Source organism: Tiliqua scincoides, chromosome 3 (assembly GCF_035046505.1).
Source record: "Tiliqua scincoides isolate rTilSci1 chromosome 3, rTilSci1.hap2, whole genome shotgun sequence".
Taxonomy (NCBI): domain Eukaryota; kingdom Metazoa; phylum Chordata; class Lepidosauria; order Squamata; family Scincidae; genus Tiliqua; species Tiliqua scincoides.
The window spans coordinates 2,960,989-2,988,631 of NC_089823.1; the positions used below are offsets into that span (position 1 = coordinate 2,960,989).

The following is a 27,643-nucleotide window of genomic DNA, read 5'->3' on the forward strand; positions in this document are numbered from 1 at the left end:
TTGATTTTCAGAATAACTTTTTCCAGGTCTTCCTTATTTTCAGCCAATAATGTTGTATCATCTCCATATCTGAAATTATTCATGGTTCTTCTGCCAGTCTTGCTCCAATATCAGACAATTCTTGGTCTAATTTCCACGTGATCACTTTAGTGTAGAGGATGAAAAGAAATGGGGATAAAATGAATCCCTGTGGTACCCGGAGGAGTGATGTCTGATCTAGCATTGTTTGCCTGTTCCTAGGAGGATCCGCAAAAGGTGATAACGTTAGAGACTGTGACTAAAGACGACTTCGTGGAAGACATGAATGCTAAAGCTCACGAAGAGCAAAACCTCTCGTTCACACAGTTCCTCAAAAGTAAGTCTACACATATTGCCCACCTGAGATTTCTGCTCTGCTCACCTGACAGGCTTTTTTAAGCAGCCATGAAAGAACTGGCTGTCGGTATACACCAGAGGTGGTAAGAGTCATACAAGCTCAGGAATTGTATTTTTGGCAAAGTGCAACACTGCTGGCAGCCACCACATGTCAGAGGGCCCGCTTGGCCTGGCCGACTCCTGAGCCCTCAATACTGGTAACAGTGGCTGTGCCCAGGGCACCATTGGGTGGAAGTAAATGTACTGCTGAAGTGTGCACAGCCATGGGAGGTGGGAGAGATGCCATGGGAGGGGGCCCAGTGGAGGACTTTATCCCAGATGGGCACATTCCAGAAGGTCAATGCTAAGAAAGAAGAGCACATCCACACCCCCTGCAATGCATGTTCCCACCTCTCTAGGGGCTTTCAAATTGCTACCCATAGGAATGCTTTCTGTGTTGATTCAAGCACCAAGGAACCCCTGTATCCTGTGGCAGGAGTCTTTGGGACACATTTTAGGGTTCAAAGTCAGGTCATCTGAGGCATTGACCAAGTTATTTGGCAGACATTCTCATCCTCCATGAGCTGAGTGAGTGCCTTGAAATGCTGATCTTCAGTTCCTGGCTTGGGAGGATCCACAATGGGGTTGAATCCAAATCCAAAGGATATTTCATTGGCACTTTGGGGAATTTCTTTTCAAGCAAACAAGAGTGAAAGAGAAGAGGAAAAAATGGGAGAAGGCAAGAAGGTTAAAAACAGAGACAGAGGGAAAAAGTGGAAAAAACACATAGCTTATTGATGGTTCAGGTTGGTTCCCAAGTCTGAAGAGGCTGTAGCTGAAGCTTCTTCAGACTACTATCCTCAAAAACAGCCAGGTTGGCACTCCCCAGAAGCAGATGGGGAGGAAGACGGAGCAGGGTGGGCAAAACCATCTGCTGTTATTGGCCTTCTCACAAAGGGACCCGCTTGGCTCCCTGCAGTGCAGTTTGAAATCCGTTGTCAATCTGGGTCAAAATAAGGCATTACTGCAAGAAAAAATGTATTTTATACATTTTCTCCTTATTTCATCTGGAATTATGTGTAACCCCAAATATCCATCATCAATCTCACACTTAGGAAGGGCTACTTAAAATTTTCCTTTTGTGGACACAGAGGGATCCGCTGGCAGTTTGTGACACCAAACCCTGTTGTGAGCACCAAGCTGAGAGCAGAAAAATGATGCTTCCAAGTGAGAGGCAAAGGTTTTCTTCTGGTTTTCCCCCACACTGAGTTTTGAGGGCAGATTCTGTTTTATGGGCTAACAAGCTAGTCATTGCTTTGGCATATGTGTTGCCCCACCCATGTGGGTGAGGTCCCAGGTCACTGATACTGTGACCCAATCCTGAAACACTCTTTAGTTATCTTTTCTTGCTTGTCTTGGGTAACTTCCGTTTAGTAAAATTTACTTTTAGTAAAATGCTAATTTAAAAATGCAGTTCAATCCACATTAGCCATATAGAAACACTTAAGGCAGTTTGTCTGTAGTAAGACATATGCTAGGAAGTTTACCCTCAGTTTCCCACCATGCCCTATCTGTATTGTTGTGTGAACAAAACCTGGTTAAGAGATTTGAGCAGCAGTTAGCTAATTTCCTTCTAGAAATCTAGAGACTGTGGTAAGAGAACTAGTTGTGTATGTGTGTGAGAACAGAAGTTTGCTCTTTCAAAACGCCCCAGGAACAGAAATCCTACTTCTTCCTTGTTTGCCTTTGTTTGTTTTGCCCTTCTCCCAGTGCTAAATTTGTCTTATTGGATTTTAATATTGCTTTGCATGCAGCATTTTATAAAAGCACCAGATATTTGGAGATTCTCCAGACTGAGCCATCATTAAAATTTTATGTGTCCTTTAGGTACAAACAGCCTTGTAGGGAAATTGGTTTGATGGAGAAGCAAGGGAGAAAAATCTGCTCTTGGTTCATCATTGTGTGTTCTCATTTTTTTTTTTTGTTCCATTGCAGTGTTTCCTATGGCTTTGGTGAGAAATATGAGGAATCCAGTCTTTGTCGTGGTTGTCTTGGCGCTGATCAATCTCTCTGGCATGGTTGCTGGCTTAGCAACCTTCCTGGCCAAATTCCTCGAGAGGCAGTTCAACCTGACAGCATCTTTTGCCAACATGCTTCTGGGTGTGTACCACTTTCTTACTCTCACTAAAGAGTTTCTAGGGCTCTGGCACCCAGTCCCTTTGGGTAGAGAAAGGCATCATCGACTCAATTTCCTTGGCACAGTGTGTGCAGCAAGGAGTAGTGGTGTGACCGAATGGCACAAGGCTCCATTTTGGTGCAAAGCTTGCTTCCTCAGGGTGTGAAACTCAAATCAAACAACAACCAAAGGTGGGGGAGGGGAGTGGCAGATGCAGGGCAGAAGCTACATCCTTCCCCATTCTTGCCAAAGTCCTTGCCACAGGTGGTAGAGGAATGTGGTTCCACTGAGAATTGCAGCCTTTCAAGAACCAGCCCTTGCCTTGGTGCAAGCATTCCATAGCACACTCAGCACCCACTTGCTATGACTGCAGGAAGGATTGTGCTGCCAGTGAACTGCTTTAAACAGATAACTTTTTTTTGCTCCTGTTCACAGGTATCCCAAGGGTTGCCAAGTCAGCCAGCCCTTTTAAGTGCAAGGCACAAGATTTCATAAATGCATTGCTTCCCATTTCCCCATTCCAGTTCTAGTAAAGGAGGCACTTAAAGTAAAAATAATAATAATAATGAATTGCCTTGCTGAATCAGGACCATCTAGCCTGACATTCAGTGGCAGCAGCTCAGGTGTGTGTGTGTGTGTGGGGGGGGAGATACTCTCCAGTTGAACCCTTAGCATATTGATTATGCTAAGTAAACATTAAGTAAGTGTAACCACAATAAGACCAATCCTGGAGCATTTGGAAGCCCCTCTGCAAGGTCTGGTTTGGCAGGAGTGGGCTGTGTTGGGGAAAGGAACATACTCGGAGGAAGTTCAGGGGTTGTCCCAAGTGGCAGAACACTTGATTTCCGTTCCCTTCCTCTGTCCTACAGGCGGTGTCAACATACCAGCAGGCATGCTTGGCATAGTGCTAGGTGGTGCCATCATTAAGAACTGCCACCTGAGTCTCAGGCAGGCGGCCGCCATGTGTATCTTCTCTATGGCTCTTTGCGTCTTATTTGACATACCGCTTCTATTCTTGGGCTGCCCGACACAGAGGATTGCTGGCCTTGACAGCACTGGAAGGTATGTGAAGTTTGGACCAAAAACAGATTCTTACACTGATTTATTTATTTTTTTAAGAGAATCCTTCCCTCCCCCTTCCGCACCCCCCAATGCCATCTGGTCTAGGAACAGAAAAGAGAAGACAAGCAGGGAAAGGAACACTTTTTTTTAATCCAGGGATCTTCAAATATGTTGCTTTGTTTCTGGGTCCCATCTCGCCTTTTTTGTCATTTGTTTTCCTGCTATCTCTGTCATACAAATACCTTTTTCTTGCCTGAAACTCAGCTTACTATTTCTGTATCACATCCCTATCCATACTCTTGTTGTCCTGTGTCTTTGGAATTTACCTTGCCTCCCAGGCATCTGCACCTCTCTTTCCTTGCAAGCCTTTAAATTTCATCTGAAGAGATGCATTTTCTCCTGAGACTTGAACGCCTAACCTCTGCCTCATTCCATCCACTGTTTTCTCCTTCTGTGTCTGTTCCTCGCCCTTTCCTACTTGCATGGTTTTTTGGAGTATAAGCATCTGGACAGGGTTGGTGGTTCTTAACATTTATTGTGCAGGACCTAGTGGTCAAATGCTTTATAGCTAATATTACTACCTAATCCAGTTCTTAATGGTAATTGCTGTTGTGTGGTCATGCTGGGCAGGACACAGAAGGAGTGCAGCAACATCAGAAACCAGGAGTGCAGCAACATCAGAAACCAAATTTAGCAGAAATGTAGAACGTCAAAGCAGCACTTCATGACCTGACAGCCAGCCTTATGGGCCTGTGAGAGCCTGTGGATACTTACAAGCAGAGGGTGAATGGCTGCTTGTCAGAGATGCTGTATCAGTTGCCTGACTGAGCAGGGGTTTGGACTAGATCACCTCCAACTAACATTCTGTGATCTGGAAATAATTATGCTGCCCCGACAAGACTCAAGTTACATTTGATTAGTCAGGACTGGTCAGCTTCTGCAAGCAGTTATCAACCCCAGCTGCTAATGAACCAGACATCGCCTTCCTTTCACATGGCAAGACATGCAAGCAGGTTGTAACCCACCACATCCTGTCTTAACCTGTTTCTGAAAGACACAGCATGCACATGGTCCACAAGCAAAGAGCTGATGGAAACTGACATGGAAGATGGTTCAACAAGTAAAAGCTTTCAAGTGGACACAGTCATGGATGGATGGGAAATTAACAAGATAAATGCTAGACTGCAAAACTTAGTCAATGTGTTAGATGATTTAAAATAGGTTCCCATGGGTAATTAGGCAGCAAATGTATTTTTCAAAATGTTATTAGAATGTAATCTATTTACCAATCTGTGGCTTAGGAAAGGTATTCATCTGTCCCTCTCACACAGGACGGTATACCTCTTTTGAGCTAGTGTTGGTGTGAGTGACAGCATCTTTTAGATGTGTCCAGCATCTAAAAATCAAGAAAGATGACATTTTTCCTTTACATTTGATTATTTGCAAGTGTCCGTTTACTCAGTTACAGCCCATATGAGTGACTAGTAGTGCAATCCTATGTATGTTTACTCAGATGTAAGTTCCACTGTATTCAATGGGGTCTACTCCAGTAAAGTGTGGATAGGATTATAGCCTTAGTTTTTTTAAACTGAACTACAGTCCTAAGAAATATTTGTCTGTGTTTGCACACATAAAGATGCAAAATTCCTCTGAAGTTGTGCCTTAACTTAGGAACACCTTCTTCTTCCTTCTATAGTTCTAAAACTATACAAACAGCTGCTGAGTGTAACAAAATGTGCAGCTGCTCCGCCTCGGCCTTTAACCCTGTCTGTGGTCAGGATAAGATTGAATACGTCTCCCCTTGTTTTGCTGGCTGCACAGTTGTAAACTTAATTGAAAACACAAATAAGGTTGCGGTGAGTAGAAATTCTTTATAAACTTGAGCGTTCGGAACCCTGTGGGGAGAGAGTGGTTGGGAGTGGGGAGCAGGCCGTTGGGGAAGGGTTTGATGCCCCTGCCTGTGCTGCTTCCCTGCTCAAGGTTTCCCTACTGAAGTTGCTTTTGTTGCGTGGCCAGGGGGTGGTCACTACACACTTTTGTATGTCACCTGTAATCACGTAACCACAACAAATCCCCACTGGAGGTCGGTAGCTGAAATTCTCAGGTAGGCTTGGGAGCCAGTACCTCTTGTTTGAAACACCGATTCTCTGAGACACTTGAAAAGATGGTAACGGGATTGGAAGATCAGCAACAGGGAAGCAAGAGGAAAGAAACCCAAATTTTTGACACTAAAACCCCTATCCTATTCCCTGCCATCAGCTCCATTGCAGCATGTACCGCCTCCAGGGGTGGGGTGTGTATGTGTGTGCCCCAGGTGTGAACTGAAGGGTCTTTGAGATGCAGAGGAAGTGATATGAGAGATCCAAATTGACTGATACAGTGATTTTGTGACTGACTGACTGTCTGACAAAGAAAGGGTGCACCCAGATACCTGGAACAGGACAGTGGCAGTGATGCACAACCGTCAAACCCAGTGTGAAGCAAAACAAAACAGCATGGCAAATGTTTGAGTTGTGTTTTAACTTGAGCCTTGCAGGCTACATAGAAAATTGCAGTAGCCCATAAATGGAGCATAGGGCTCAGGGGCTCCTTTCTGATGAAACTGTCTGTTTGGCAGTGAAGACGTCTATTTGACAGGTAGTGGTGAGACTTGGAATGTGGGCTACTGGCCAGTAGGAACGGTCCTTTAGGCCATCTTCCTTGCTTAAAACATGCTGGAACTTTTCTCATGTTCAGATATGTTAAGGCCAGAGCACGTTTTGTGGCATAGGGCTTATGGGGGGGTCCTAAGAGCAAATGGGAGGTAAGTAAGAATTATTTCTACTTTTAAGCACTGGGTTTAAGCCCCAGTTTAAGCACTGGGGCCACCTATGAGTCTCTCCAGACATACACCATCAAAAGAGGTGGTGTGTCTGAGGAACTGGGAGGTTCAAAACGGAGGGGTTAGATCTGGCATGCATTGTTGCTGCTAGATCCACCCCTCTTCCCTGCCCAATTATGCCCCAAGTCCTCCCACTCCCTTCCCCTCACTGCCCACAGCCCACCCCCACCGCTGACTGGCACCAGGGGCTCCAGCAGCTGGCACCACTTGCCATTTCTGGCAGAAGTCAAGCTACACGTGCTACTTGGTGTCACACTTCGCAGTGCAGTAGGTCAGGCTGTGCTGCCAGAACCCTCGTTCTGTCAATGCGGCCTGATCACAGGATTTGGCTGTGAGCAGCTCTTGTTACCACTAAGTGTGAGTAGAAATAAGGACTCCATGTCTGTGCCAATCTCCACATCAAACACAAAGCAGCCTGTTGAATTCCTAGATTTTGGTTCCTGCAAAGAGGAATGGGTCGCTTCTTCTCCCCCTCACACACTCCTACTTCTGAGACTTGGTTCTGCACATCCAAGTCAGTTGCAGCTTTGCAAATAACTGCCATGCAAGGTGAGAGTTGCAAGTGCTCAGAAGACAGCAGCCCCTCTCTTCTTCCCAGTAACAGTTAAGACAAGAGAACGCAGCACCTCTGCTACCTTGAAGTTCCACAAAGGAGCAGAAGCAGAGCAGTAATGCTAAAGCTGGAAATCTTTGACAATACTGTTTAAGAGAGTAGAAAGTGGTTGGTGAAAGGCATATTTCCTTGGCTTCATGGTTACCTCTGGTCAAGCAAACTGTGGAAATAGCACAAACCTCTGCAAAAAGATGTATCGGTAGCAGAATGTAGACAAGTGTACACACGCTGAGCAAGCGTTTTAAAGTTTATGAACATAAGGAGGGTCCTGCTGGACAGTGGTGTAGCTGGAGGGGGGCGGAGCACTCAGCCTGGCAGGGAGGTGGGTGAGTGGCCCCTCCCTTCGGAGCCATTCCCGGCGGGGGGGCAAACGGAGCCATACGGGGGAGGGGGAGGGAGAAAGCCATACAGCTGATTACACAGTGCATTGCGGTGCTTGCTGTTTTGCCCCCCCCCCCACTAGCTACACTATTGTCAAAAACAGAATGTTTTCAAAGTAGGGAGATGGCAGGGAGGCAGAATGAATCAGCTTTACAATTGCCTTCGCATTCCTTCTCCTCTAATTTCCTTATTTCCCATTTGTTTTACCCCCTCCCCTTCAGAATTTCAGCAGATGTAACTGCATCAGTGTCAAGAACGCTCTTGGCTATGCTGTTCCTGGAAGCTGCGGCTCTCAGTGTGCTCACTTCCTGGTTCCTTTTGTGACACTTGCCTGCATATCTGGCTTTGTGGCAAGCCTCGCTCACACGCCAGCCTTTGTGATGATCCTGAGGTGCTCAAGAGAGATGATTATACGTAACAGAAATGCAATGCTTAGTTTGTCTTTTCTCTGCAGTGGGATGAATCCTGGGAATTTGCTATACAGTATTCATTTGGCTGACATTCAAGAAGGGGAGCAAAGAGACCGTTTGACCTTCAGGGTCCCGTTTGTGTCCATCTTAGTATTTTATTTATAAAGAGCCAACAATATACACCCCACAACACTTTGCAGATTGGTCCCTGACCCAAAGAGATAACAAATGGAGGATAAGAAGGGCGGAATGAATATGAGCACACACTGGCACAGATATTTGAGCCTCAGTGCAATAGGGGTTGAGGATTAAAGCTCCATGGAGAGAAATGGGATTTTTGAGGAGATACTCAAAGAAAAGAGAGCAAGAAAATGACTGCATAGATGTTTCCAGGGGAGTTCCAGGTCCTAGGGGCAGGAAGGGAGAATTGGTACCATCTCTTAAGAAAAAGGAAGAGACTTTCACTTTAAAAAGACACCTTGGCTTAGAGCTGGTCTCCCTCCTCTTACATCTATCATGCAGAGAAAGCTGAAGTCTCCATATGGTGACTTCTCTAAGCTAGGGATGGGCTGTGTATTCAAGAGAAGGGAGCTCAAAATGCAAACGCTGCCCTCAATTAAAGCAACCTCGATCTGAACCTGAATGTGGCTCAACTTGAATCAGAGCTTTCACACCACCTCCATCATTTGCAGTCAGAGATTGTGAAACTTGAGTACAAACTTCATGATCTGTGGCTCCATGAAGGAGGGCTTTCACCTTCTGTAACCTGCTCCTGCTATATCAAGGGAAGGGATTTGGGAGAAGAAGAAAGGGATCAGCAGCTTAGTCAGACTGTTTCGGTGTTTTGATTTATCTTCAGGGCAGGCAAGAGGAGCAATAGGAAACTCCTGTTCCCCTCTGACCACCTTGCTCTCCTGTATGGGGTGGGGGGCTCCCAAGTGCCAATTGCCTCCATGCTTCTGCCTGGTTCCCACAAAACCTTTTCTGGTTTTTGCTTTCAGAAGTGTCAGGCCTGAAGACAAGTCATTTGCCATTGGGATACAGTTCCTGATGATCAGGGTAGCTGGTAAGTCACGGGTGAGAGGTGTGTGAGTTTGGGGCTATGTGTGGCATTTGAACATGTGTGTTGCATTTATTCAAATTCTGAGGCCAAACTAGATGAGAAAAAATCATGTAGATGTGTCATTAGTCACACTGTTTGGTCCTGAGGGTGTGTGGGTTTTTTTTAATTGGGTGTCCCCAATCAAGATCAGGAGTAAAGCATGGGGAAAGGCTGCTTTAATTCTTTGTCCCTGATACAGATCAGTTTGGACTGAGGTCGTGGTAGGAGCAAAGGATTAAATACTCTTTCATTATGTTGTGGTCCTGATCTGGACTGCCTCCCCCCCATGCCTGTGGCTTGTTTGTTTTTTGTGTGTAAATATGGAGGACCCAAACAACATGATTAATGTAGCATCTCACTCATTTGGCCCTGAAAAACTAGCTTGAGTGCTGAGATGAACTTGAAAACTCACCCAACTGTATTTAGAAGCCAGAAGAGATCTTAACTGCCAGAGGCTGTGAAATCTGTGATGCTAAAGTGATGTTAAAAGAAGAACTTCCAATAGTGGAGGAACTTAGCTTTCTCCATATCTCCTTGTGGTGCTTGAATTATGGAGAGAAAAGGAGGGCCCTTAATGGAATCCAGAAAACCAGCCTCCTGTCTTTCCCTCAATTTTAGTCAAATTATTCCTGCAGCACTTCAAAAACTGCTGTGAAGGACACTGGCGTTAAAGCTAAAGGGGCCAGATGCCCTTTGGCCCCCTGTAACCTGAAGACTGCTTCCTTGTCCCTCCCTGTAACCAGGATCATCAGAACAAATGCTAAGTGAATATAAACACATGGGAGGTTGTCTCCCCTTTATGCTTTTGGCAGAGTTCATCAGTGTGTAAAGATGGCCAGCATCCCTGCCATTGAAAAGCAGAATCTGGCCCTAAGAGTATGACATGCTCCACATAGCATATCTGCTTTTTCTTCCCCAATCACAGTCCTGAACACGAGTTTAGGGATATCTCTGATACCTCATCTCAAAGGGTACTTCCTACCGTGTTTTTTTTTTTACATAGGCCAATAGCTGCCTGGACAATAACCTAACAGGATTAACCCTGGGCTGGTGTGAAATCTCAGCACTTTTTAAAAATTCATTTAGGAATCTTACAAGACAAACTGCTCCTTTGTAGTATAAAGTCTAATGCTGACCAAAGTAGCAGGGCTTCGATGGGGTTTTGATGCAAATATATACGTTCCTTGGGACAGAACCTCTGTACAATGTTAACTGAATTGGCATTGCTTATAGAACAGAACATGGAGAAGGCTCAGAACCATCAGTGTGTGCAAACCAGCCTAGCTTAAACTCAGACCTTGGATCTAAGCAGGAAGCTTTGCTTTTCAGCACCTGGCTCTGCATGCTGCGGAAGAGATGCCTTCTGGTGTTCTCAGGGCTGCTTTTGAATCTGGGCATGACTAGCATAGTCGAGCACCTTTAAAACTTTATTTCTTGCTCTTCTGACCCACAAAATGGGACCCCCTCCCCTCGAGGCAGCCAACAAAGCCGTTAATAAACAATGAGTTAATTAACATTAAAAATTTTGTAACAAATTTAAAGCAACATCAGCAGCAAAGAAGAATACAGACCAGCACCATGGCTGGAGAGGGTGGTGGGGACATTGCAGTTGTTGTGCAAGCTGTTGGAACAAGGTAGCGTAACGAGATGCTGAACTGTCAACTGTTGGGGGCGGCAGATTCCCAGTGTCAGGAACTCCTCAGTCTGTAACTGTCAATGTTGCTTCTTTTCTCAATGAAATATGCACAAATGTATGAAAGCCCTTTTAAAACCCAGTGTGGATTTGCACTAGTAAAGACATGGCATTCAGCTAATACGTGCAGGAAATGCAAATCATTTATTATTATTATTATTATTTTATTAATTTATACCCCGCCTTTTTGCCCAACGGGCACACAAGGCGGCTCACAACACTTTAAAAATACAACATTAAAAACAATTATTAAAAACAATTTACAATAATTAAAAAATCTAAAAACAAACAAACAAACCCCGTGGATTTTCATATAAAAAGCAAGAACGCCAGCCAGCCTGTCAACAATTAAAAGCTTTTTGAAATAAAAAGGTCTTCAGTCCACGCCGAAACGTTAGCAACGAGGGAGCAGTTCTCAGTTCTAAGAAGCATCAAATAACAGAAGCGTCAGTTGTGAGTGCAGGCTAAGATTTGACAGGAGAAAAATTGATGATAAGCAGATGGGAGTTGAGTCAAGAGAATACAATAAAACCATAACGCCATAATCAAACTTGCCAGGCAGTAAAATCAGTGAGTCAGCAGCTGCAGTTTCATTTGGCCCCCACCAAAAGTCTGGCAGGTATTTTTAGGGCTCTGTTGGAAACTGGATGAAATGGTGCACCACAAACCCCCAGCAGGAGGGAGTTTCAAAGTGAGGAGGCCACCACAGAGAAGACCCTTTCCCACCAATCAGGTCTCAGTCTGTGATGGCATATGGAGCAGAGCCATCCCAAAAACTGTGATGGGCAGGTAGGTTCATTTGGCAGTAGGTGTTGCTTGAGAAAGCAGAGGCCCAAATTCTGTGGGCCTTTAAAAGGTCACGATCAGCACCTTGAGTTGAACTTGGAGGTAGGTGCAAAGCCAGTGCAGTTCACACAGGACTGGAGTTACAGTCTTCAATTGCAACTCTCCATCAGAAGTCTAGCCCCTAGTTTTAAATCCTCTGCAGTTTTAAATGCTGTTCAAAGGCAGTGCTTGTCCTGAGTTCTGGGCTAGGGAGAATTGCACACTGGAGGCCTGGGGCTGACCTCAGGTCTCCCCCTGGAACCATCTTAAAATAGAACAAAAGTCCAGAACTCACCAATGTGCACCCATAGCTGGGCTCCCCAGAAACCAAGGTTCCCTATCTGTATCTACTGGTGTTGGTTCAAAGTGTTGCAGAAATCATGGAGCTTGGTTACTAAGACCACCAATCTCCTGGCATGGAGTAAGGCAAAAAGTAGACCAGGGCTTGAAAGCAGGCCCAGGGGTGACTAGTTCCAAGGGCTCCAAGGCTGCTTTCCCAAGGGAAGAAGTGCATGGATGGCTGCTTAATGGGCATGCAGGGAGGGAAAGAGGGGACCAAGGCAGAGAGCCATCTGACACCTGTCCTGGGTGCTGACTGGCACATGGTCCTTGTGGAGCAGAAGGAGTGGTGGAGTGTAGCTCAACACAGCAGATCCATGAATGGAGAGCAACAGTGACAAGGAACTACGAGTCAGTGGCCCAGCTTTTTGTACCCTAAATTCACCTAGGGAAGCAGGGAGCTTTGTCAGAGACTTTTTTTTGGTGGCTTGATGGCCCTTGGTTGCTCATCCTGAGACAAGTGCTTCTAGTGTTTTGCAGCCTGCTGAGGGTGCAGCAACAAACCTTAATTTCCTCTGGAGTCCTCTTGCTTCACGTCCACCTTATGCTGGGGGGGGGGGGGAGGCTTGCGACTTCCAGGTCAAGGAGATCCAAGGTCTGTGGATCCACCAGACCGTGATGCAGTCCTTGCATTTTTTGGAAGAACAACCAGGAGACTGTTGAATAGCGACTCCAGCTCAGTGTGCAAAACAGGGCATTGTGGGATAGTCTTTGTGTGGTAAAGGGGTGCAAGTGCTCAAGGATGATTTGCAGTGAGCCCTAATGTGGATTCCCATGGGATCTGCCATCATATTCATTGTAGTTTAAATACTGTATATAGAAACAAGTGTAGTTCCCTCCTGTGTAGATCTGTGACAAAGTATGGTTCCCTTGCTTGCTTTCCAGCCTGGTTGCCTGCGCCAGTGCTGTATGGCAGCATCATTGACACAACCTGCCTCCTGTGGCAGAAAAGGTGTGACAAGAAAGCCGCCTGCAGGTATTACGACCACACGTTATTCCGGCAAAGGTAGGTCTTCCGCCTTCTTGCCCTGTTGATGGTCCACTGGTTTGGGCTGGGGAAGGATCATTTGGAGTGCCTGGTGGCAGAGCTGTGGGGACGCAGAAAGAGAGAAGCTAGTTGGGAATGCGGGGTGGCAGGTTTGGGTAGGTCTGCTCGCCATGCAGGGTGCATCTTCTTCTCAGGTCTTCCCTCAGAAGGAAAAGAAGAGTCGGGCTGGTCTGTAGACATTTTAACATCGGACGCAATGATTCTTACAAGCAGAAGACAGTGCATGAGTGGGGAAGTGTCAGATTGCATTTGTTTCTTAAAAGGTTTCTAGCCCTCATGGTTCTGGGAATGCATGTGGAAAAATTATTATTATTATTATTATTATTATTATTATTATTATTATTATTATTATTATTAACAACAGTATTTATATACCGCTTTTCAACTAAAAGTTCACAAAGCGGTTTACAGAGAAAAATCAAAAATTAACCATTAATGGTTGTATTAGGAGTGTGCCCAACATCCTCTAAATTCAGTGTTTGCTTCAAAAGTAACACATTAATCTCTGCTGAACAAGAACAGAAAAAAAATTATTTTGCAAGAGGAAGGGGAGAGGAAAAGAGGATTGTCAAGGAATAGCCCATGAGAGCAGGAGGCACCCCTGGTCACAGGAAGGAGAAGACATGAGTTCCCTCCTCCCCACCCAAACCCCCTAATCAGGTCCCTGGGATCAACTCCAGTAAAAGAATTGGCAGGTCTTAAGCCTCACTCAAGGTCGTGGTCGGTGTTGGGGCCAGAAGCGGAATGGGGGTGGTCAGACTGCTGACGTGAAGAGATGTTGCATCCTTAGGAAGTGGGTGCCTCGGGTTTGGGGATCCCAGTAGGGCTGCACCCACAGAAGCCTGCTGATGGATGTTGTACTACCTCCTCCCTCCCTCCCTCCCTCCCTCCCTCATGCTGAACTGAGGCTGCATCACACACTCCACGCTAAAAGCCCTGACCGTCTCTTCCTGTGTGCCCTGGGACCCGGGCTTCAGGACAGCCCCTTCAGCCTTGCTCATGCACTCCGTTCTGTTTCTGGGCCCTCAGGTTCATGGCCGTGCAACTGGTGTTTGAAATCAGCGGCTTTTTGTGCTACTGCATTGTGTACCTCCTTTTCTGGCGGAAGGAGAAACGAGCCCTCCAACTGGAAGTCATACCACAGGAATAACTCCTTGCCCAGAGCTCTCCAGGGGCTGCCGTGGCATCCAAAGCCTGATCCCCCTGTGGGGAGTCTCAGTTTCTAGACTGCTAGAAGGAGTCAAGCGCCGGGCATTTTCTTCAGCCCCAGCTGCAGTGGGGCTGGACAAGACTGAGGACAGGTGCACCTTCTCTGTGCCATGTTCACTTTTGGCACTTGTATCCTTTCCTCCCACTGTATATACAGCTTGGTGTTCACTGCCCTGGTTCCATGTGATGACAGGAGAAAGAGAAACATTTTTTTAAAATTACTAATCAGTCTACCAGTAATAAATACCTGAATATCTGTTTTCATGAAAAACCTGATATTTTCTTCCTGGAAAGACACCAGAACAGTGTTCCTTTGGGAGTTCTCCACACAAAGGGAACTTCAGGTGAGGGGGAACTACCCCCACCAAGGACTTCACCTCTAGGCTTTCTCTTCTTGTCCATTTTATGGAGGTGAGTAGCAGTGGGGAGGGAGGGGTCCTCTGCTCACTGTGGCAAGATGGGAGGAGGCGGTCTTCATCCATGCCTTGCCCTGTGCTTGTGCCTCACTTCTCCAAGCTGGCAGATGCAACTCTCCGGGTGCAACTCTGTATAGGTTCTGGTTTCATCTGGATGAGAGAGAGCCCTGGAAGTTGCTTTATGGACAAGAGTACAGGTTTGAACCCTGGATGGAGTTGGGTAGCTGGCACTCCTGGGAGCATCTGGAGCGATGTGGGTCCATTCTGCATGTCTGCCAGCTTTTCCTCTAGGTTAGCATTCCCAGCTCTGATCTGCACTCTCTGTGCCTTCTCCAGGACTTCAAGCACATGCCGTCTTCATCTTTCCCAGGGAGAATCGCCCTGTGCCTCACCCCCTCTTCTCAGGCAGGGTGCTGAGAGCCCCTGATGGAGCCCCCCATGAAAGGAGCTTCTTGAGCCACTAACAGTTGCCCATCCTCCATGGTTCGCTGCATGCAACCTGGCTACGCACTGCCTTGAGACTTGCTCCCCCCTCTCTCTTGGCATCCTTGCGGCGTCCCTGACGTGCCCAGGTGACACAAGTTGCATAAGGAGCTGCCTTGTCCTGAGTCCGATCATGGTCCTATCTGGCTTGGGTCTAGCAGTGGCTGTCACTACAGTCTCAGGCAGAGAAAGGCCAGTTGGAGCCTGCCTGCCCTGTCCTTGCAGAGATCCCCACTTGGCCCTTCTGTCTGCATAAGCTGGGGGTGCTGCATTTCCAGCGTCTCCTGCACCTGTGCATTCCAAACAGAACGGGTGTGGACAAAGGAGGCTGCAGGGCACCTGCATGGAGAGTTAAGGGAAGGGGGAACAGAAGTGCAACTGCTTGTTCGCCTGCCCTCCAGAGAGAGGTGCATGTGTTTGTGCCAGAGCAGAAGCTCTTGGGCTGTGGATTCAGGCAGCACAGAGGCATTGCTGCCCCTGCCCCCTGTCCCCCTCCAGCATCCGAATCTAGTGCTGGCTGGGCCGAAAACCAGCCGTGGAGCAACTGGGTTTCACAGACTGTGCGAGAGAACAGTGGTGATGAGTGGTGGTGCTCCTTATGGGGAATGCAAGAGTGCTTCTTAAAAAATGCATCTTTGGGATTATGAATTTATTTGGGGTTTGTGTCAGATATGCTGACCAGTCAGCTGTTCTCCAGGAGGCTGCTGTTTGGAGCATTTTCCTTTTGACAAAGGCTACAGCCATCGTCATGTCAGGCAAACACTGGAAATGCTACTGGATTCACCCTTCTGACAGTCTCAACAAGCTTCTTTTTAATTCAAGTCTTGTGTGGGGGAGGGGGGAAGAGAGAGAGAAAGAGAGATGGATGTGCGGAAGTCCCAGACGTCAGCAAGCAGGACTACCTGAACAGGTGAAGCTTCCTTCTGCTGAGTCGGAGCGTCAGTCCATCAACCAGGGTGCGGCTGCTCTGACCAGTCCCAGCTCACCAGGGCCTCTTTCTCAGCCTCAGCTTGAACTTGAGATCCTGGGGGTTGAAACCGGGCAAGCTTCGGCAGGCTCGTCGTCTGCTGCTCTACTTTTGAGCTGCAGTCCCTCTGGTTCTCTGCCTCGGGGCTCTGTGTGCATTTCTGCCCTTCCTCATGACGAGCAAAAACAGGACAAATTCTGCAAAAGAACTGGCATTGCCCAGTCACAGAGCCCAATATAAAAACATGTCTACTCAATGGGGCTTCCTCCCAGATGAGTGTGGATAGGATTTCAGTCACAGACTGTAGCTTTTCTTGGCACATAATTTGGGTTAGTGTTGCACAAAAGGTACATAACTCTACAGGTGGAGAAATGCCTCTCAGTGCTATGGCAAGATAAGCTTACAGGTGGTCCATGCTTAGCACAGGTGAGGGTTGTTTTACAGAGCTGAGAAATTTAAGAGTTTCCTCTGTACCACCTTCAGTTTCTCAGCTGACTCAGCCTGGCAATATCCCCTCCTGTCCCAACGTGAACATATTTCCCCTGAATGCCAGTTCTGTGTAATCTAGATGAGGTAATCAATGCTACCAAGAAGGCACTCTGCTCATGTTCAAAGGAACTCTGGCCAATGCATTTAACTAGAGATAGGGCTGGACTCTGTCCCTGGCAAGGGACTCCAGGGCTAAACTTTGAACCTTACCAGAAAGGTTTGACAGTGAAGCCTTGGAGGTGCTTGATTCTGCCAGGGACAACGTTCAACTTTAAAGCAGGAGACCCGTGGACAGATATGGCCTGAATATTGTCTTGCATTGTTGGAGGCAGCTGTTCTTTAGTGATTACCAGATGTGTGTGGAAAACAAATCTGCTGTTTGCAAAGATTCTGTGGAGTTGTTGGGTTTCCTTCCATGGACAAGGACAGGCACTTGTTTTCTGGTGATTTTGCTGCAGGCTGTGACAGGAAAGGGCAGCCTAAGTACTCTCCCTGATGCTGGCAAAGTTATTTCTGACACAGGAGGGCTGAAGCAATTTCCTAACCATTCAAGCCAGAACAATGAGCAATCTTGCTGGGCCTCGTGGAGAAGAGAGACGCATAGCGCTGGCCAGCCACAGGAACCACTTCAGCTTGGCTGGCTTTGCATGCTGGGTAGGGAAATGGGTCATTTTTAGGGTTACCAGATGCCACCGAATGGGGGACAACAGTCCTGTGCCCTACTCACAGCCCAGTCCAAATGTGGCATTACATCACCCAAACTAGCATTCCAGTGGTATGACTTGCTTTCCAGCAGTTGCAAAAGGCGACATGTCAGAGCGCACAGCCTGGCTGCTGGTGGAAGCAGTGAGCGGCCAGCTCTGTGCGGCAACAGAAACCAGTCACCTGCCTCCCCAGGTAGGATCATGCAGGAAGGGGGAGGGAGGGGGCAGAACAAGGAGGAAGGTGTAGTGGGCTCAGGAAGGAAGTGGGTTCAGTGGCAGCGGCAGCAGCATCCCCCCCCCCCGAATCCTAACCCCATTCCTAGGCCTGATTCAGTTTCATGGGCCCAGTCAGACTTGCACCACCTGTATAATTGGTGCAGGTTCAAGTAGATCCACTGGGCCAGCAGGGGCCTTCCTTGGGGCAAGGAAACAAATGCTTTCTTGCCCCGAGGCAGTCTCCAGAGCCCAAAACTCCCCTGCAGGGTGTAGTGTATGCCATGTTGGCACCACAGCATTGCAGTAAGAGGAATTAGATTGGATAATTTTGTCCCTTTTGGATCAAGACTCTGTGTGTGATTATGTATTATCCACGCACAAGTCAGCATCAAAAAGACCACACAAAACATCATTGATGCCGTCATATACACAGGGTGGCCACCAAGCCCCTGTGCATGAGATTGTGCGGATTTGGGATTGAAGCCACTGAAGCCTGCACAGAGATGCTGTGGCCACCCTGCGCAGTCGTCTGAAGTCTCTTTTCAGCAGTGTTTACAGATAAACGTGTCTGCACTGGTACCACAGCAAGAGAAAAATAATGAAGGGACTGAACATAACAGCATCTCCCTGGGCATTCTCTAATTCTGGAATTTAATTTTAAAGGTAATCCTAATTAAGCAGGAATTTTGGAGAGATGGCAGAACAAAGCAGAAAAACAATAAAGTTTACTTCATCTTTTACCGTAAACTCATTAAGCAAAGTTCATTTTAACTCAAAAAGCCAAGAAACATGGATTAAGTGTGAGGACAACTTATATCGCTGTAGTTCAAGGGTATTTTTGCCCTGTTAGACTAGGGTAAACCCTCCGCCATGGCACAACATATTTCATTATCAGCTCCAAAGTCACAGAGACCTGTGTCATTGGGGCCTGAAGCAGAGATCCTTCACACACTTAAGGCATTGTCACCTCTTCACTACAATGACTGTGAGATGAACACTGTGCATTTGACAGCATTGCTCAGCTTGGTGTCAAAGGCAGAGGTCCTGATTTATGCTGCGGGTTGCCTGGGTTCATCAAAGAGGTGCAGCGAGGAGGGCATAGATGAACCAGAGAGCCTGCAGCATCTGTCGTGCATCATTGCCTGAACTGGAGAGAGGGGAGTCAGAGGCTCCAGGGTCATGTGTTCTCTAGGTTAGGGATGGCCAACTTGTGGGCTGTGGCATGGGTCTGCCCCAGAGGGAGTGTGGATCTATCCTGCCCAGCATATCCTATCCAGGAGGAGGGGGTGGGCATAATACTTGCAAACAGATGAGGCATTAGCGGGGGGGGGGGAGGAAATGTGCCCTTTAAGCTAATCTTAAAATAAATCTTATGTACATAGCATAATAAATCATACTTTTGCCACTTTTTCTTTTGCCCTTTCCTTGCCACTTAATACAGGGATTTTAACAAAGTGAGATGGATGAACACACCTGGTGGGGCCAGATTTTAATAACGGGGTAAGTAGATGTGATGAATGACTGAAAGCAAGAGGAGGTCAAAGAGACAAGGAAACCACATTAATCCCCACAGACAAAATTGAGCCTGCCATACTGGGTAACAAGGACAAATTCACTTCCAGGAAAGGTTTACACCTCCCTGGACCTGCCCATCAATACTTTCTGGCAGGAACTAAGTTTGATCTTGGGAAATGTGATAAGCTCATTTTACTTCCAAGAGTCTGTTGATGTTCCTTTAGAGCAGTGGTTCCCAATCTGGGGTAAGGGTACCCTCAGGGGTACTTGCCGGGACCTTTAGGGGTACTTGAAAAAGAATTGAATAATGACGGAAAAAGACAGGTCTGTATTAGAATGCCTTGCAGGGCTAATATGAGGGGTACACTTTATGGAAATGGGCTGCCAAGGGGTACTCAAGTCAAAAAATGTTGGGAACCACTGCTTTAGAGTAACAAATCAGTCTTGTGCCCAAGGCCTTTCCAATCTAGGGTTATAATCAAGCTCCAGTACAGTATTTCTAGATTATTAGCCCCGATTGGGAGGGCCCAGTTATTTTGGCTTTGGATGGCCACTTGAGAGAGAGCACTCAACATTCAAAATGGGGCCATAAAGACTCCAAGGATCCAGGAGGTGCCAGAGTGCCTGTGCTTATACAGTGACAAAATTGAGGGCACGCTGGTCCACAGCTCTGCTGTGGGGCTTTGGAGCACAGCATTGAAAATAGTTGAAAAACTTTTCTGGGTTCTGCAGCTCTGTTTCTAGGACAACTGTCTGTAGTAACAAATAGAGAATTCATTACTACAAACAGGTGCTCTAGAAACAGAGCTGCAGAACCCAGAAGAGTCTCTTGGAGACCGGAAGTGACATCACGAGAGGTGAAGACCATAGAGAAGGCCATAGAGGTCACTATGCCAAGAGAAGTACAATGCTGAAATTTCCTGGTCCAGCTCTCATTTTCCTCCATTTTGCTTCCACTGCCTGGATTGGCTCTGAGGGGGAGGGGCCACTTGCATGGCACGTTCAGGTGCCTGTGAAACTTAGTGCTTTGCACCCCCTCTAGCTATGCCACTTGTCTCAGTTCTTGTCTAATTCAAAAGCTTGCCTGTAACTTTGCCTCTTAGAAGTCTGAATCAGTCTTGCTGATTTTTTGAGCAGTGGTGAGCAAGCACTTTGCGTTCTGTGCAGCAGAGGGCGATGCTGAGTGCTAGTCTGTTGATTCCAGCCTCAGCTTCTTCTGGGTGTCACTCCTCTTGATTGGGCACTGACAGGAGGGCATCTCTGCGCAATCTAGAAGGCTGTTCTGGCTGAATAACTTGGAGATACCAATTTCCTTTGGGAGTAATTCAGGCAAACAGCCCAGCCGCATACCAAGAAAAATATTACAACAGCTACTGGGATGGGAACGAACAGCACATCTTTAACCACCCAGTTCAGCTGCACCATGTTTTGACTTTCCGAACACTGCAGTAGCCCTGCTGCATGCTCCTCAGACAACAACTTCCTGAGCTGGGCAAGAGATCTTCTTCTGCCTCCTATCCTGCATCTCTTCAGCATGTCAAGCAACCACCTTATTCCCCAGTTGGTGTCTGAGCATTGCTGCAGGTAGTGGGTCTCAGATCTGTCAGAAGATGCAGCTACCCCTTACCGGAGTGGCATTTGATGCTGCTGTTTCTGGAGGGTCACATGACTCTGCCTTTGCCCAAGACAGACTTGTCGGCCACTGTTGCTCAGGACTGGCTGCAATTGCGGCTCCCAGATGTTTTTGACCATGGCCCTAAATACAGTTTTTACTCTCAGTCTGGTCATCCATGAAGTCAATACATGTTAGTAACAGTAATAATAATAAATACAAGAACTTACAAATAAAAATTGAAAGCTTGTGGCAGAAGACCAAAGTAATCCTGGTGGCAATTGGTGCCCTTGGTGCAATCCCAAAACACCTTGAAGAGCACCTGAACAGTAGAGGGGCTGGAGCAATTACTACTGACCACCTGCAAAAAGCAGTTTTACTGGGAACAGTTTATATTCTGCAATGATGCTTGTAACATCAAAAATATGACCAGAGCCAGGTATCTCATGCCTTTGGGAAGAACGATGTCTGAATAAAACAAACCAGTTAATAAATGTGCAAACAACAACAAAATGACAACAACAAAGCTCTGGAGTGCACAGCAATGATGGCATTGTCATCCACTGAGCTCTGGAGCAGTGGTGTAGCTGGGGTCACACCGCCTGGGATCACAGCCCAGATGCTGTCCGTCCGTCCCTGTCCCCCCCGGCTTACCCAGAAGTAATTGTGGTGATGTGATGACATCATCATAATCACTTCCAGAGAACTGGGGGCGAGGCTGACCGCTTCTTTAAAGTGGCTGGCTTCACACCAAGCATGACTGCAGGGGTGGCGGGCAAGAGTACTGTGGCCGCAGCAAAGGAGGAAGCCACAGCCAGTCTCGGTGATCTTGCGCCTCGGAGTTATGCTGTCCGCTTTCTCGGAAGCGGGTGGCACATCTCTGCGCGACTGACTGCTGCAGAGGCAGCAGGCATGTCCTACTGCTTGCCGATGCTGCAGGCAGGGCCAGGAGGACCTGCCGCACCCCCAGGAGAAACCTGAAGTACCACGTGGTTCCATGCGGTTCTGTGGAGCTATGCCACTGCTCTGGAGCACCAAGGGGGGAGCTGCGGGAGCTTCAGTTCCAGCTGTGCATCTTGCAGGGAACACTGTGTTTCCTGAGACCCTCAGGAACATCCAAGCAACCCTTGTTTGGGTTGTACCCCCTGGCTTGGGAAAACTGGAGATCTTCTGTGGACAAAGCAGCTGCTTGGCCAGTGAGCTACATCTTATGCCTTAAACATGGATTGTGGCAGTGGTGGGGGCTTTTTTTTTTTTCTTTCTTCTTTTTGTATTTAAATTTCACTCTGCAAGTGAGACAGAGCAGCAGTTAAACAAAGCCACTGAAGGGCCAAGTGTTGGCACTTATCAGAGCCCTCTCAGTGCTTTAGCACCCTCCTCTTTATCAGCAAAGCAGAAATTAATCAGACACGTAGCAGAGCCACAGCAGAGGCAATTGAAACCCAGCAGCAGGAGCTGCATAATTCATGAGGCTGGCAAGCACCGTTTTAATAGGCCCAGGAACCAGAGAGCCAAAAGGACGCTGTTTGCAGCACTTGTTTGTTCTTATTTAGGCAGGCAGATTTTGTTGGGAGTGGCTGGTGAAGAGAAGCCGCTGTTCTCATGCACCGGTCTTTGAATTATGGGCCTCCTGCTTGAGTCCCAAAGATGCTCAACCTGAAAGGAACTTGCAGGAGGTTTGTGATAAGTGAAGAGAAATGCCAATGGAGCTGGGAGACAACATGGTGGATGTCAGTAGGTATGTGGGAAGGAAGGAAGACCAACTTGTCTCAGAGTTTCAATAAAATACTAGGTTTGTCTGTCCTAATTTGGGGGATTATGACAACACCAGGCGTTCCTTAGGGAAAAGCCGGCTTGGGAAAGAGCTTTAAAATAGAGAACTAGCAAGAAGGGAAGGTGAGAAGCCCATTGTCCACTCTGGCTTATACACTCCCCCCAACAACTCCCTCCCACAGTGGAGTTCAAGATGCACATTCACACTTGCACATGTGCGCCTGAAACTCTAGGGGTAGTTGGGGAATGCCTTGGGAAGCAGGCAAAGAAAGGGTTTTCCATCTTCTGCCCCATTTCTCCACTGAGACATGTCCCCCACCAGAGCTGCTCTTCCCTAGGGAAGGTCTGGTCACATTTTCCTGCCAGACTAAGGGAGCAATTCTAACCTCACATTAGAAGGGTCACAAACATGCTGTAAAGCACATTTGTGCCTTCTCAGGAGCAAACTGCACCAGTGCACGGAGGCTGCACCCAGCCTCTGTGGCAGCTTGTGGAAGGTAGATTGCGTTGGCCAAGCTCATTCTGGGCATTCCGGGGCAGGTGGAGGGCAGTTCTACGGGTGGACGGGGAGCAGGAGGCAGGGCTGGGACCCAGCTGTTCTGCCAGATCCCAACCCCATTCCCTGAGCAGCGCAGAGCAACTTCAAGCCACTCCACTGTCCTCGGACTTATGCCACCTCCAGAGGTGGAGAGCCTCTGCCATCCGTGCAGGCAATGGAGCATGATGGGCTGCTGCGTTAATCAGCTCTCCAAAGCACTTGCATGACTAAACTGCACAAATGGAGAACCACTGCTTGTAGAGGGCATCTACATTACTTTTCACCAATGAGGTCAGCTGTACATGACCACACCATGGTAGTGCACCATGAGAATGGAGGGCCACAGCCCTTGGAGAGCTGGAATTCAGGGCTTTTGAACGGAGGGGGGGTGATGCATGGCTCCCCGTGTGATGCTGGGAGACTCGGACTAGAGGAAAGCGGTAGCAGCAGCCACCAGACCTGGCATAATTGTACAACCATGTGACAACCAGGGTGTGCACCAATGCTTCAGAGAAGTGCAGTGAGAGGGCATTACAGAGCTCCTAACAAGAGAAACCTCTGCATATTTTCAAGAGAAGACAAAGCAAATTTCTGTACCACCAGCAACAGCTGGCTCCATTTTGCTCCCCGCCCTGGGAATGGCTCTGAAGGAGAGGGGCCACTTGCACGCCGCGCTGAGGCTCCCTGCCAGACTGGGTGCTCCGCCCCCCTCCAGCTACGCCACCGGCTACCACCACATCTTCTAGCAGTGAATTCAAACTTAGCTTTGGTGCCGAGACAACGGAGGTCAGCGCTAGGGAAGCTCATTTCTTTGCTCACAGAGCTGCAGAACTCAGGCAGGAAGTCTGCGCTTCCCAGATAATGGACCTTATAAAAGGCCAGGCTTAATTGGGTTTCCACTGATTGCTGCATTCTGTGCAATACAAAGACTCTGTGAGTAACCACAAATCTCATTCGCCCTCCTCTGCTGGTGTATTTGGGGCTTCATCAGAAACTCTGAGGCAGAGCTGGGACATTTGTCCAAGTAAGTTCCGCAACAGCAGGAAATCCAGTCCTAATCTGTTTTTTTCCACTATTAATCCTAATAGTGCTGGGTGGGGCAGAGCAGGGACCCAACTCAGCCAAAGCAGGCTCTTTCAGAGAGCCTTTTGGTCCCCTGAAAGGGTGCTGCACTTCCATTTGCTAAGCAAATGTGTATGGGGGGAGGCTACTTGCTCCCACCAAACCTCTGAGCTGTGCTGGTTCAGTTTAAGAACATAAGAACAGCCCCACTGGATCAGGCCATAGGCCCATCTAGTCCAGCTTCCTGTATCTCACAGTGGCCCACCAAATGCCCCAGGGAGCACACCAGATAACAAGAGACCTGCATCCTGGTGCCCTCCTTTGCATCTGACGTAGCCCATTTCTAAAATCAGGAGGTTGCACATACACATCATGGCTTGTAACCCGTAATGGATTCCTCTCCCCCACTAAACAGGGATCAGGAACTCTGGAGCACAACTCAAGGAGAGACAGGGAGATGTAACCAGTGTTTTTATCCCTCTGGTTCTTGCTGATTACATGTTAATTCTAATGAAATGAAAGATGGACTCTCTCCTCATTTGTACATAATAGGTCCCAAAGTGTTCAGCCGGCTTTTCCCAATCCAATGTGTGTAATTACAAAGCGGACACCATGCCTTGGCTCCTCTCAAGTGGTGCAGTCGGGGGCTTGGGGGGGGGAGCAGCATTTGATTAAAAGCAGTGACTGGCTACAGATGATTACGTTAAAGCAATTAGACAGCGAACTCGCCGCCCGACCTATGGGCAGATAATTCAGCAGCATCTCTTGCAACAGGATTTGCACTTTCCAAATGTCACTTCAGTTCATTACACCCCTGTCAAGATGAGACCAGAGCATGAGATTTCGCTCCCTGGCCTGATCTCGCCATCCCCATTCTACCCACCCCATACATGTTGGCAGGAGAAACTGCAGCTTTGAAGTCTCCCCAACAGGAAAGAAGGTGGTAAAAGAACTCTGTCTGTTGGACAGTCACATGCCTCAGGCAAAGTCACCCCACTGGAGTCCTTTGAAAAGCGCCACTACCACCATCTGAATGTGAAAGCGCTGAGCACTTACACCCAATCTAAACTTCAAGACCTGCTGACCAATAATTTAAAGTTCTAATGTGTCAGATTCAATTCTTTATTTCCGTTTTTCCCCAACTCTGCAAGTACAAGTGGAAACCTGGATTTTTAAAGAAATCTGGGCATAGAATACTCTGAATGTACATTCTTGATGTTGAAGTCATTTTGGAATAATTTGCATGAAATTTCAGCACTCCTTCCAAATTGATTCGGGTTCTAGCCTGACTGACTTGGATTTGCTCAGTCGGTGGCATAGCTGGAGGGGGGAGCACTCAGGCTGGCAGCAAGGCGGGCAAGCGGCCCCTCCCTTCAGAGCCATTCCCGGCGGGGGGAGCATATGGCTCCGTTTCACTCCTCCCACTGGGAATGGCTCCGAAGGGAGGGGCCGCTTGCCCGCCTCGCTGCCAGCCTGAGTGGTCCGCCCCCTCCAGTTATGCCACTGTGCCCAGTGCATGTGCATGCATGTGCCTGCGCACACATGCTGCAGATCGTGCAGCCATAAACCTTCACACGTTATCAAGACCTGGGTCATCTCTTCCCTTCCTGGCTGAGGCGGACTGGATTTATCACCTTGACTCCGCAATCTAACACAAGTTTCTTGATGGAACAGGGAAGATCAACAGAGAGCTTAGTAACTAATGAAATGGAGACTGTTTACTAATGGGGAGAGGTTTGTACAAACAGTTGTACAACTGTACTCTCCTGCTACAGCAGAGTCTGCTGTGAGGGTGGCTGCCTCGGTCAGGTCCAGCCCAAGGCCTTAAGCAGCACACAAGCAGTACCTAGAGGGGTGTCTTGGCAGACTGAGAAAGAGCTAAGTATGTCAAGGAGTTTGTGGTCTGCACAAGTTCTTCCTGATGGTCAGTCTGTTTTCTCACAACTGGGTCAATCTCAGAGAAAAGGGGGTGAGTCATACTTTCTTAGTAAGGAGGCCTCCCTTGTCTGCCTCCTCGCCTGAGATGTTCTGGGCACCAAGCCAAGGTCAGGCACACCTGGATGAAGCCACATCTCAATGGCATCATCTACTTTTTTCCTCATGAATGTGTTTTAAAGGGGGCTTGAAGTCATGCATCTGGTGTCAGCATGGGACAACTGCAGGCATGCTTCATGGTTGTGCCCATGAGAGGGATGCGTCGATAGACAGGGGCAACACTTCTGCACTGAGGGATGTAGGAACATTTATGCAAAGCAAATGAATCCAGCTCTCTGTCTTTCTCCCACTGGTCTGTGCCTTTGCTTCTACAACCATACCAGAATTGTTGTACCTGACCAGGCTACACAGGGCTGTCTAGCCTAAAGTTCTCAACAGTGGCCAGCCAGATGTCTCCAGTTGTCTCTGTCCTGAAAGCAGGGCAGGAGGATGTTGGGAATCCCCTACTGCTTGTTCCTCAAAGGTACACTTCCTCTGGAGGTTCCATTTAGGGATCGTGTCAAGGCACTCTTGAGAGAACTGAATGCCATGAATTTGTCTAATCTTTTTAACGAATAGGTACTTTTCACTTTGCCTGTGAGGCTCAATTTTGTTGGTTGGTTGATGAAGTGTCTTGAATGCCTCTTGCCTTTGCCCAGGGAATAAAAACCATGAAATGCCTGTTTCTCTTTGGCACAAAGATTCCAGGTGGAGAGCAGGGACGTATGGTGTGGGGAGGCAGGTGAGGCAAAGCCTCCCCACCGGAGTCCTTCAAAAAGTGCCGCCGCCGTGTAAGGCACCCAAGCACCCACAACCCATGCACGGAGCACGTAGGTTGTGGGTGCTTGGGCGCCTCACATGGCGGCAGTGCTTTTCAAAGGACTGCGGTTGGGAGGCTCTGCCTCACCTACCTCCCCACCCACCTCATGTCCCTTGTCTCCACCTGGAATCTTTGTGCCAAAGAGAAACAGGCATGATGATGTTTTGTGGCCGATAAAATGTGAGTGAGGGAAAATGGTATCCCAGCATCTGTGCACTTGAGGTGTGTCCAAGGGGAGCATGTTAATCACCCCCTTGATCTGCAGATTGCTTTGTTTAAATATGCCTGCAAATGTTGCTGCCGGGCTGCCTACAGCTTTCTGCGCCCAGAGATTTGGGATCTGCCAATCGCAATTTCATCTCCCCCATCTGTTCTGCTCAGCAAATTAAAGATTTGTTCTTTCAGTCTGGATCCGCTGTTTTCCCTAATGATTGAGGCCAGTCAGGACGGTTTGCAAAAGGGGACACGCTGGCCAGAAGCGGGGAGGGGGGGGCAGCGAGGCAGGTGGGTGCTTCACAAGACCACTGGCGCGTGTTCTGTTGGCTTGCAGAAGCTTTGCCTCACACTTTATGTGCCGCCCACCTTCTGTCACACACCTGTTTATGACACTGTCAAAATTAGTGCCCCTCTTGGCATGGCATAGAAGCACAAGTGCTGCTTTCCAGCTAAAATTGCTGCCAGCCCACCTGTGCCAACACCAGGGATCATGTCAAGCCTTGGCCTTTTGGTCAACAGAAACTCCCCAAAGTTGGGAAGGGACTATCATTTATCTTCCACCAGCAAACTTCTCTCACAAACATGTTGGTTGTTGGCAACCTTCAGTCTCGAAAGACTCTGGTATCGCGCTCTGGATGGTGGTTCTGGCACAGCGTCTAGTGTGGCTGAAAAGGCCAATCCGGGAGTGACAATCCCTTCCACACCGGGAGCAAGTGCAGTCTGTCCCTGGTCTGTCTCCCTGGCTATGGGCCTTCCTTCTTTGCC

General features: G+C 47.9%; 1 protein-coding gene across 2 annotated transcripts in view; it reads left to right on the top strand.

The window, feature by feature from the left end:
* The window catches only part of SLCO2B1 (solute carrier organic anion transporter family member 2B1), a 59,199-nt gene extending 44,835 nt beyond the window's left edge, over positions 1-14,364 (top strand). For both annotated transcript variants that reach the window (XM_066620652.1, XM_066620653.1), the window contains 8 exons: positions 241-355; positions 2,350-2,514; positions 3,400-3,592; positions 5,289-5,448; positions 7,689-7,858; positions 8,879-8,943; positions 12,722-12,842; positions 13,914-14,364. In XM_066620652.1, the coding sequence (XP_066476749.1) occupies positions 241-355; positions 2,350-2,514; positions 3,400-3,592; positions 5,289-5,448; positions 7,689-7,858; positions 8,879-8,943; positions 12,722-12,842; positions 13,914-14,034 (1,110 nt within the window). In that variant the 3' untranslated portion in view covers positions 14,035-14,364. The remainder of the gene's footprint in view (positions 1-240; positions 356-2,349; positions 2,515-3,399; positions 3,593-5,288; positions 5,449-7,688; positions 7,859-8,878; positions 8,944-12,721; positions 12,843-13,913) is intronic.
* The last annotated feature ends 13,279 nt before the right edge of the window (positions 14,365-27,643 follow it).